Below are 12,500 nucleotides of genomic sequence, written 5' to 3'. Positions count from 1 at the left end.
TTAAAACAGCTTACAGATAAACCTGTCAGGATCACAGATCACACCTCATCCGTGTAGACGTCATAATATCAAACAGATCTGATTTCATTACCTATACTGACGTTATCCCTTGTCAAATTGCAAACCACGAATTATTAATTATGACAGTAGATATAAAGAGGCCCAAGCGACAACCTGTCATAAAAACTTCCCGCGACCTGACAAATTGCGACCCCCAATCACTTAGTCAAAATATTAATGGTAGCCAGTCGACCCTGTCAGAGATTGTTACAACAGATGACGTTAACAGACAAGTAGACATTCTCTTGAACGTACTAAAGATAGTGTAGATGCCGCTGCCCCTCTTTAGGCCAAAATTGTTAGACGTCCCCCCACCCCAAATTTCTCAAAACAAATAGAACTGGCATCACCCTTCATTCTAAGTATAAACAAAACAGAGAAATGTTAAAACATGAATATAATCAGCAAAAACAATGTATTTTCAAAATAAGTTCAATGACTGTAAACATAACGACAAAGAAAATTGGAAACTAGCACAAAAAAAAAAAACACGGATTCTTTAAGTAGTATAGAACATCTAAACAACTACTTCGCAAATATCGGTAGACTCACCTATGAACAGACAGCTGCTTTCTTGCCCCCACAGAACACAACCAGGACAAGGCTCTTAACAAATGCTTTCAGTCTTAACAATAAAACACGTGAAACGAATGCTGTAGGAGTGGATAACATTGCTTTTCGATTCATCTAAGAAAGCTTTCCCACAATTGCATTCTATTTAACTATCATTATAAACACGTCTATAATCACCGGTACCTACCCAACACCGTGGAAACATGGCATAACAACACCCATTTTCACATTAGGAGATGCAGAACAACTGAACAATTATCGTCCTATAACTTTATTCCCAGTGATATCTAAAGTGCCGGAAATTTTTTTTGCAAATCAACTATCAACATTCTTAGAATCCAATCATCTTATTTTCGAAACGCAGTATGGTTTAGAAGTAAGCTATCTACTGATACAGCCTTATTAAGAATAACACACACACACACATATATATATGTGTGTGTGTGTAAGAAAAACCCACAAAACTATATATATATATATATATATATATATATATATATATATATATATATATATATATATATATATATTATATATATATATATATATATATATATATATATATATATATATATATATGATAACATAGATAAGAATCAAATAAATCTACTCACATTGTGTGATTTGTCAAAAGCATTTGACAGTGTCAGCCATGAAATCCTGCCTAACAAAATGAAAAATCATAAAACTGACAACAATGGGTTCAGAAGTTATTTATCCACAAGAATGCAGTCAGTCAAAATTTGTCATAATATGTCAACTAAGAAACCAGACTCTTTCGGTGTCCCACAAGGCTCCATATTAGGCCCGATCTTGTTCACAATATTCATTAACGACCTGTCAACCTTTGCAAACAACTGTCTCCTTGTCCAATATGCCGATGACTCCCAGTTTCTTCACGCTGCCCCAGTAAGCAATTAATATGATTTGATAAGAATACTCAACAGACTCTTGCAGAAGCAAAGATGTATTTTGACAACAACAGCCTCAAACTAAATCCTGATAAAACACAATGCATCTTTATAGGCAGTCGGCAACATAGCCAAAATCCCTGTGAGGTTTTCAACCCCCCCTAACTTGCCCCGATCCTTCTATCCCTCTCGTAACCTTATTCACACTCTTCCTGTCCCACCGCTTTTACCCTTCTCTCTACTTCCACGGTAGTTTGTCCCTCTTCTACTCGTTCTCCTCGTTTGCTTTACCTTTTATCTCTATCACTATATTATCCTGCCTCCATCCTATCCCTATCCAGCTCTGTATCCTTCCGCATTTCTCCTCGTACCCCTCTTATTCGCACCCTCTTCTTGTTCCTTCGCTTTTCTCTTCCTTCTACTTCTACGCTAATTTCCCCCTTTTCCATTCCCTTTTCCCGCTTGCCCTACATTCTACCTTTAACCCTATCCTCTCCTGCTAACATCCTACCCCTATCCTACCTAGCATCCTACCGTAATTCACAGGGCGAGTCGAGCACAGCCGGACCACTTCCCTCTGCCAGCCTCATTTCTACCCCTATATTTGTTTTATGCTGTCTTTATTTACCTGTATTTTACGTTTATTACACCTTTTTTGTACGTTTTTTGAAACAAAACTTTCAATGAGATCCCTTCGTTATCCACATATTTTTACGATGCTTCACATGATGTGCGGATAACAGAACATCCACATCTGCTGCGAATGCATCTTCTTTTACCTTTTTTTATCGTCTTGTATTTTAAGCTCAGTTTTATTTTTTAATGGTTTCTTTTTACTTATTCATCCTTTTAATCTCTTTACAGCAAGAGAAAGTAACTTATTTTACGATTTTATTAATGAATCGCAGTAGATTGCTTTACGTATTTTTTATTATAATTATGATTTTCTTAATGGTTACTTCTAACCTTTTATTGTTTTTGTTATTGATTTTATCTTTTGTATATTTTATTTTATCATAAAATTTCCTATTTATTATTTTAATATGTTATGTGCTATACTTACGTCCGCGGGAGTTAATGTAACCCCCCTGTATTTGTTTAATAAATGAAGAGGATACTCTGACTGTTCTGTGACTAAATTTTGGATTACCTGTCTGGATTTTACGCCACGGATGCTGAAACAAGGCTGTACTGCCCCTTTTACTTGCCTAGGTGTATCTATGCTGGGCGTGTTTATCCTTTTACATTACGTTTTACTGTGAACCATGTGTGCTTTGACTTTTAGTTTTTACTTATTCTGAATTTTACTTAGTTTCATCTTGTGCTTTTACTCGTTTCTTTTATTCATGCTTTAATCTTTTACTTGAGCTTTTCCTTTTTTTTTTTACTCCTTTCCCATGTCTTTTTCCTTATTGTAATTTAAATGTTAATTATTTTACTGTTTTTTAAGCCCTTCTGGCATACTTTGTTTTTCTTAAGCACGTCTGGCGTATTTTTATTAGTTCTCAAGCCCTTCTGGCGCTTGTCTTTTTTTACGTAATAACTTGTTTTGCTTTGATGCCTTCTGCAGGGTTCTTTTTGTTCAGTTTAGGATTTTGTATTTGATTTATCATGTAGCATCCTCATATTGGTCACGCGCCTGGTAGGCCTGCATCTCCGGGGATAGTTGGCTTGTGAGGTCGTGTGGGTTCTGAGCACTGATCTAAAAAAAAGATTGGATCGAGCTTCCTATTGTTTTCGCGGTAAGGTTCATGAAGCCAATTGGCTCTTAGTGGGCGCCATGACACTGAGACCCAATGCGCGGGAAAGTTAAAGGTAAATATACCAAACTCATTAACACTATATGGTGGTAATGATTCAAATACCAATAACGTTTGGCACACGATTTTCTTATGAACTTTGTGCGAATATGTACTCGTACCAAAAGTTATTTGAAAATTTAAATCCCCAGAGTATCACACGTTGAATAAGATTGTTCTGCTTTTTGGCACCAAATGAAGTTCAAAATCGCCTTCACCTTGATAAATTATTTTCAAGTTAAACGAACAAAGTCAAATTTCTCTGTTACACTGATTGTAGCTGCAAACGGATTGCTGATGGACTAGTCTAGAAATATCTCTAGTTTATCATTTTTGTTAGAAAATAGCTGAAAACTGCTTTCTGGATAGAAACTCACCTTAATTCATGCAAAGCAGAGACTTCACTGGGAAATCTACAGCAATTTTCCACTGCGCCCCAAGCCATCCACTGATCTCACTGTCATGGCGCCGGAGTTTTCAATAGTGCTTCACAACAAAGCACTGGTTGCTCGATCCAGTCTTTTTTTTAGATCAGTGGTTCTAAGCCTTCAGCTTGGTCCCCTCACCCCCTTTTCGAGGAACAAACGGGGCATTTTCCTTGGCCCCTAAGCTCGAAGTCTCTCGCCTCACGGGTGCCCTCATTTGGGTCCCTCACTCGCATAACCTTTCACCTCATAAACACAATCTTAGAATTTGAAGGCTATCATGTTAAACCAAGCTTTTCCGTGAAAAATCTAGAAGTACACAAAGACAGGTACATGACTTTCGAAACACACATGAACAAGATTTACAAAAAAGTAATGGGCACATTGATATCCCTAAATCACATAAAACAAATCCCTGATGAGACGAGAATTATTGTTGTACAAACCCTTACATTCAGCTTATAAACTACTATATGGGGATCAACCAACAAAACTCAAATACAAAAAACACAAACTACAAAACTTTGCCGCAAGAGTGGCAATAGGAAACGTAAATAAATCACAAAACTCCCAAACATCACACACTTAAATGCAAAGCCAATCCTCTATTTTTAATGATGTGACCTTCTTATTCTATTTTATTTTATATCTCCCCTGCCAAAGTATTCATTATTCTTTCTACTTATTCTGTATTACTGTACGATGTCACTATCTATGTAAAAAGAACCATTGGAATTAATGGAATAAAGTGTTGACTCTATCTCTCTCTATCTCTATGTCATAGAACTATCACTACCCCTGCTAGCCAATTGTACCAGAGATATAGACTTACAACTGGCGGCAGCGTGGTCGTTGCGTCCTTTTGGCTTGCAACACGGACACACAGTCTCGGACAACCGCTCGACCTTTCCTTCCAGGAACGACCATGTCTACAAAACCACGTGAGTACATGTTCTGCGCCTCTTTATTTCTTTTACCTTCCTTCTTCTCCCATAAATGTGTTAAGCCATTGGTTTTGTTCGATAAAAATGCTAAGTGACAGCAAATGAATATCGTTCGTTAGTTAAGTAGTTAATTAATTTTTCTCGGTTATTAGAGATCAATATTGTTTCAACTACAATGAATTTAAGGTGTTCATGATTTTATCTTTATTATGAATATCATTTCATTTATTTCTTTATTCTCGTAGCGCATTTTCCCGTCTTGACCTGACTACATTTTCTCTTTCCCTTCCAGTTGGTTGGGATGTGGAAAGGGTCAGGTCTTGACCTGGCTTCACTTATACTTTCGGTCGGTCGGCACATGAGATGGCTTGACAGACAGCTTGTTGTTCCCATTAATTGGTTGTTTGTAATTGTTGCACCATAGGAATACGTGTAACTTTGTTGCATTGCTCACTGGTGAGACATTCTATCAGCACTAGAACGGAGCTTGTAACGCGATCTATATAAATGTATTATTCTAAGTATAGCGTAGGATATCCCCCCAAATCATGGTGCGTCAGTATAGGTAATGAAATCAGATCTGTTTGATATTATGATGTCTACACGGATGAGGTGTGTTCTGTGATCCTGACAGGTTTATCTATAAGCTGCTCCGACGTTCGATAGGCAGTGTGACCTGCATTTACGTCCATTAATTAATGTAGGACAAGGGTTTAAGCTAGAATCATTATTCACTTATTAATCACACCCTTCTCACCCTCTTGAAGTCGCTTGCATGTTTTGGGTACATCCCAAGCGATAGTGTGATTCGTGATAGTTAGGGAATGTCATGAGCACCCATCACAGATATGCAGAAGAGAGCAGGTTATTTATAGATTTTCCCAGCTCAGCTCGCTTCATTGTACGGCATTTTGGGTATAGGAACCCCCCCGTCGTGAAGTCTGACATTCATAGACATGGCTACCTTGGCAGTTCAGAATTTCTGACCCCGAGAAGATTTGCTTGCTAGAAAGCTTGCAAATATTTTTTTTCATGTTACTATTCATTAATGCATACATTCTATCACATATTAAATGTTGAATTCATTGTGGTAGATGAAATAACTTTGTATAAATACCATTGCTAATTTTATGATATTGAACATTAATCTTCGTGTTTCTAATTCATTCTCTGTGTGAGGTCAGTCTCCATTTCATTCTCATTCACGCTCGCTGTCAACCACACACTTTCTCAATCATTCACTCACTCACTCACTCACTCATCCATGCAGAGCAAAAGACACTGGAACCTTTTCATTAATAGGATTTGTTGCTGTCGTAGTGCAGGTGTAAAGATCTATGATGTATCTCTTGCCCGCGATTTTGTTATCCGTGACAAGTGACTCGTACATATCTATCAGAGATGGTTGTTAGTTCAAGCCAGGTCCTTGCAAATTGCTACTGACGTCTCCCTCTCCTAATTTCTTATCTTTGTGAAATAAAACACACACAAAAAAAATGAAAATAAAGTAAAAACAAACATTAAAAACTGCAAATTTATATAAATAACTGGCTAGTGGTACTTAACACCCCCTCTTCTCTGTTGTCTTTCTTTTTCTCCTACTTTCTGGCTCTTACATGTATGATCTGGTTCCCCGATTATATATAGCAGTCGGACCGACGATAACCAATACGGCACCAAGGGAGGACCCTGCTGCAGAAATGGTCACCTTAGGATACTGTGGGAAGGACATCACTGGAAGATTGCCAGAAGCCTGCGGACCAGGATGTTCATCAGAGCAGGTATTAAGCCACCCCTATGATGTAGTGGAAGAGCGCCGCCTGCCAGGATGCCCATAGATCCAGCAAAGAACCAGGAATTCACCAGCACAGGTACCAGTCGCCCCATGATACTGTGGATGGGCGCTGCCTGCCTGCCTGGATGCCTGCAGATCTAGTCAAACTCCAGGAGCTCGTCAGCGCAGGTATCAGCCACCCTGAGATCCTTAAGAGGACACCCCTGCCTGTACGCCTGTAGATCCAGACGAAGATTATGAGGACGTGAGGACGAGCATGCAGCCGAGAAGAGACCTACGAGGACGTGGGGACGAGGATGCTGCCGAGTTAGACCTGGACAAGGACTATGAGGAAGTCTAGACGAATCCGAAGTCAAGGAGGACCTGTGCGAGGATGTGTGGACGTCGAAGATGGATGGATTACACCGAGGACCACGAAGAGGACAATAGGGACGAGCAGCCATGAAGATGCACCAAGAACAATGTACACGAGAACGAGATGACCAGCCAAAGTTAGGTCACCCTAAAGGCAAATCTAAGACGCCTCGAGGGTGAGGTGTGAGTAGGTGGCTGAGCAATATGGAAGGTCATTAATAGACAGAACCTGTGACTTCACTTTGCTTCCTCCATACATCCTGCAGCTGTTCCTACATTTGCCCCAGCTGCCTCACTATTCTTTCCACGCCACGTGTTCGGTGGATGCTCACTTCTTGTGCCCAAGGGTGACCCAGCTTACTCAGTTCATGCCCAGCAACCGACGTGGTAAGGTCGGTCCAATCTTCGTCTTCAGGGCAGATTGGTCAGACACGTGACCCCGCGATCAGCACTTTACCCTAAGACATCGTCTCGTGTGTTCCCTTACTGTGTAGAACTCTTCATCAATACAACTATCACTCCCTTGCTACCAACTGTACCAAGGCCTAATCTCTTACCCCTCTCTCTCTTCTTCACCTCTATCTCTCTTCTTTCTCTCTCTCTCCTTCTCCTTCTCTCTCTCTTCTTTCTTTCGCTCTCTCTTCCTTTCTTTCTCTCTCTTTCTTTTTTTCTCTTTCTTTCTTCTTCTCTCTCTCTCTTTCTCTCTTTTTCTCTCTTTCTCTCTCTCTATCTCTCTCTCTCTCTCTCTCTCTCTCTCTCTCTCTCTCTCTCTCTCTCTCTCTCCTTCTCTCCCTCTCTCTCCCCTCTCTCTCCTCTCTCTCTCTCTCTCTCTCTCTCTCTCTCTCTCTCTTATATATATATATATATATATATATATATATATATATATATATATATATATATATATATATATTGGGACGATCTTCCCAAGCAACTGGGACGCCAGGACTAAAAATCTCGGAGTAAGCTTCGACGTGAATCGCATCCTGGTAGCACAAGTAATTGAATGTGTGACATAATTAAGTTAATGCATTCTAGGATCCTTTATTTCTCAATATATATGTGTGCTCCATCCTTATTTATCTCTTAAAATCTTAACATTTAAATTATTTGTTGTTCATTTATTCGATGGCGAAAAATATCCGCATCCACATATTGAAATTAAATAACCGCATCCGCAAAACTGATGAAAAATTCTGCATCAGAAAATATTAAAAAATCGACTACCGTTCACTTGCAGTGATGATAATGATAATGATGGTGATATTCATGTCAACAACAATAACGACAACAACAATGATAAGAGTGAGTCACAATGATGATAACAATAACATTATTATTTTTCTATTGTGTACCTATATTTCTCGCACGTTTTTGTGTCATAGCACATCCCATTCACTAACAAAGACAGAAGGGGATTGCGCACATTTTCGATATATGTATGAATATGTCGCTCCATTGCAATTCAGTGTTGCTAGAGAGAAAAACGAAGCTCATTTTATAGAAGGAACTTACTGATTTCGGAATCTTGAGGAGAGACTTAGTAACTTTCTTGTTGAAGAGCCAGTTAACCAAAGTGAATTCCACGAGAGCGCTGAACACCATAAGCATGCATGTTCCTATCCAGACATCAATAGCCTGTGGAGGAGATTAGCAAATTATTGTTTCTTTTCATAACTTGAGTTCATGTGAAGAAAAATCAAAAGCCTCATAACTATTAACAGTAGAACATATTCTTACTTAGTACAGGAAAATGCTCTGAAACTACAGAAAGTACCTTTACGTATGAGACAGGTGGCAGGGAAGCCCTGATGCCCGAGGCAAGGGTGGTGAGGGTGAGCAGCGTCGTGACCCCGAGGGTGACACGCCCGGGCACGGCGTTCGGGTCCAGCCAGAAGGACACCCATGAAATGGACACTATGAGGATGGTGGGCACGTAGGTCTGGAGGACGTGATAGCCACTCTGGCGACGCAGCTTGAACTCTGCCAACAGGCCACTGAAGTTCCCTGGGAAGGAGGGCGAGGTAAATGTGTATGTACTTGCATATATTTATACACACACACACGCGCATGCACATACACACATACACACACACACACACACACACACACACACACACACACACACACACACACACACACACACACACACACACACACACATTGTTAGCGTCTATGAGTACTCTAGTATAGTGGTTTAGTAGGGGTAGTGATACTGGTATAATGGCATAACTCTTTAATGCTAAGAGTACCACACAGTATGGGAACACACGAGACGATGTCTAATGGAAAGCGGTGTCATGTGTCAGGCCGACCCGCCTGAGGCTAGGGGAGGCCGCCTAAAGGCGAAGATTAGGCCGACCTTACCACATCGGGTGCTGGCTACGAACTATCGGGTCAGGCGAGGTCAGATATAATTGTCATTTACGCCCTCGCTGAGTTGATGGTTCTAAATTGGACTTGGAGTGGTAAACAGCCACGTGGTCTATTGGTAATGTACTCACTCCAAGATCATCACAAAATGAAAACTACAATTAAGTATCATGCTGTGACCACGGCGGCTCAAACATGAACCTACCATTTCGAAAAAAAAAATATGCCATACACGCATATATATATGTTTATATATATATATTATGTATAAATATGTATATATATGTATCATCATCATCAATAACAGTATGCTCATGTTTGAGCAGCCGTGGACCTCTCCACCATCCTTCGCCACTCAACTCGATCCTGCGCTTTTCTTTCCACTTGTACCATCGACAGCCCACAAATATCTTTGATGTTGCTCAGTCTTGTCTTTGGTTTGCCTCTTCCTCTATTTCCTATCGCCAACCCTGTCAGCAAGTTTTTCTCAATACTTTTACTTCTCATCACATGACCAATAAACTTTAATTTCCTTTTATTCAAGATGTCCAACAGCCGGTGTATATATGTATATATTGCTATGCCAGTGGGTCTTTGTCTCTGTGCGAAACATGTGTTAACATGAAGGGACCTGGGCAAACATGATGCAGCTGGCTGTGAGCAGAGGAGCGGAGGAACAAGCCGTGAGACGGAGTTGGGTGCTGCTCCTGTGAAGACCTCGTGTGTGCCTTTGTGACCTGATAAACTTGGTGTTGCCCTGTTATAAGCTGTATCGTGCAGTGTGGCATGCTGGTTTCCCCCCTGTATTGTGCCTATTGTGTCATTTTGTGTTTATTTCGTGCCCTGCCTCTCCAGGTGGCGTTTCCCCTCGTGGTGTTCTGGGACGCTGTGGTGCTCGGTGCCTCTTGGAGCTGTTCAGTGTTCACGACCCTGTGGATAGCACAAACCGTCTCCCTAGCCTGCCTTGTGTTGGTGGCAGAGGGGACGAGGGGGCCCCGGCGTAACAAATGGTGTCGGAGTGGGATTTGTGATATTTGATCGTGAGCCGCCGATTTATCATGTCGTCCAAAGATGGCGGCAGCCATGAGGGAGAGGAGGCTATGATGAGGCAGGCACGAATGGGGTTTGAAGCCGGCCAGATGGACCTGATCACTCCTTTGCTGGCCGGTATGAGGGGGGAAAATGGCACAAAGGGCAGAAGAGCAGGCACAGAGGGCACGCGAGCAGGCGCACCATCTCGTCGAGATGCAGCAAGGAAGGCAGAGGAACATTTCTGCCAACTTGTTGAGGTGCTACAGAGCATCTTGCATCTGTAAAAGATGGAAACTCAGCAGTAAAACCGACAACCCTTTGCAACGCGTGAAGAGTGAACTGATGGAGGATTTGCAGAACTCTGAAGGGCGAGGTTCAGGGCCTGAGGGAGGAAGTGAAGGAGGAAAGGGGGCGTCATGAGGTATAACGTTGCAAGCAGAGAAGGCAGACAAGGTTCTGGCAACAAATGCCAGAGTGTCAATTTACGGGGGTCTGCCGGGGGTCCGTGGCAGGCCCCCCCGGGGCCTCGCATCGTCGTGTCGGAGCCAGTGATCGCTGCAAAAGGGTTTGGGGGCCCCATCGGAACCGCCCCCTTTGGGGTTTATAGGTGGCGGCAAACTCGGACCCGGTCAACCCGCCTCGTTGCCTCCCTCCCCCCCCGGGCGTGTTAGTTCACGGCACGCGTTCTCCACCCTGCAGCCTCTCGGCCTCCAGACATTCTGTGAGGCGTAAGCCAGCTGAGTACGAGGCATATGTCGCCCAATTTGAAATGCTGGCATCTGCCCAGGGCTGGAGCCAGGAAGAGAAGGCCCTGCAGCTGGTAACAGTACTAAGGGGCCCCCGGTGGAAGTGTTGGGGCAATCTGCCGGCATCCCAACATGCCTCTTACACCAGCGTGGCGGGGGCTTTGAAACGCCCCTTTCGGGCACTATCACCAGGGCCCAGGTATATCGGGCCCACTTGAAGAAGCGGACTCGTGAGCGTGGCGAGACACTGTTCCAGCTGGCGCAGGATGTGGAGGCGCTGGTAAGGAGGTCGTACCCTGCGGCTGCGGAAGAGATGATCGTGGTCCTGGCCCGCGATTTCTTTGTTGACGCTTTACAGGACCAGCAGCTGCAAATCTACTTCAAGCAGGCACACCCTGAGGACCTGCAAAGGGGGCGCTGGCGGGGCCTTGGAGTTCGAGGCCTTTCCCGAAGGCAACCAGTGCCTAGGGCCACTGCTCAGGCCCCGCCGTGACCTTTCCCGGGGCCAGAAGGCTAAAGTGGGGAAGGTACCATTGAGGAAGGTGATCCGAGCACTTTCCAAAGGGTTGTTGGTTTGGGGCGCGGAGAGGTAGGGCACAGACGTAGTCAGTGTCAGAGGGAGCGGAGAACACGTCCTCTCAACCGGACGATTCTGAAAGCCTTCCAGCAGTGCTGCAAAGGGCTGTGGTAGGTATGGTCACCATCCGAGTGCATGTCCTAAGGCTAAGGAAGTGGTACAGGCGGAAAAGGCTGGAGAAGGGGGCCGAAACCCAGCCGTCTTCGGTTCCCGGGCCCCGACTTGGGTAAGCTGCCGTCGAACCAGCACGATGCAGGTGGAGGGCTCAATAGATGGGAAGCCATGCCACCTGACAGTGGACACTGGGGCTGAGAAGACCCTAGTGCGGCCTGATATGTTGGCCACTATGCAACTTCCAGACGCACCACAGAGACTGTGTGGTGTCACGGGGCATTGTGCGCAGCTCAAGGGGTCAGTGGAGGCTTGTATTGGCGTGGGCAGCACGGTGCAGCGGCTGCCGGTATATGTGGCCGATCTGGACGAGCACTGCTTGCTGGGCCTTGACTACCTGACGCAGAGTAAGGCGTGTGTCGACCTTGGACGGTAGCTGGTGAGGGTGCACGGTGAAGATGTGCCCTTGCTTCCAGAGGTTGGCTGTGCAGAGGTAGTTACGGCTGAGCGACTGCACCTTACCCCCAGGACAGAGTCTAGAATCCGGTGTCGACTGTCAAGAGTGATGCGTGGAGTAGAGGGCCTCGTGGAGCCCATACAAAACCTGCAGCTGGCTGATGGCGTAGCGGTTGGGCGGAGCCTTGTAGGACCAGGGGAAGGGTTAGTTACAGTGTTGGTAGCCAACTTCTCTGATAAGGCCCAGAGGGTGCCAGCTGGTGCAAAGCTGGGCACTTGTGAGGAAGTGGAGCGTCCAGAAGAGTCGTCGGGGAGCAAAGAGTTGGTTGGTGTGGGGCCGTTGC

General features: G+C 43.8%; 1 protein-coding gene across 1 annotated transcript in view; it reads right to left on the bottom strand.

Annotated features, from left to right (window-relative positions):
- Positions 1-12,500, bottom strand: part of LOC119582116 (glycine receptor subunit alpha-2-like) — a 31,882-nt gene that overhangs the window by 1,619 nt on the left and 17,763 nt on the right. The window contains exons 2-3 of the mRNA XM_037930359.1: positions 8,639-8,868; positions 8,377-8,499 (exon numbers count right to left, since the gene is read on the bottom strand). Coding sequence (XP_037786287.1) covers positions 8,377-8,499; positions 8,639-8,868 — 353 coding nt within the window. The remainder of the gene's footprint in view (positions 1-8,376; positions 8,500-8,638; positions 8,869-12,500) is intronic.

This window comes from Penaeus monodon, chromosome 2 (genome assembly GCF_015228065.2).
Source record: "Penaeus monodon isolate SGIC_2016 chromosome 2, NSTDA_Pmon_1, whole genome shotgun sequence".
Classification (NCBI taxonomy): Eukaryota; Metazoa; Arthropoda; class Malacostraca; order Decapoda; family Penaeidae; genus Penaeus; species Penaeus monodon.
Note: the sequence above shows the minus strand (reverse complement) of the source record. Positions and strands in the feature narration are given on the sequence as shown.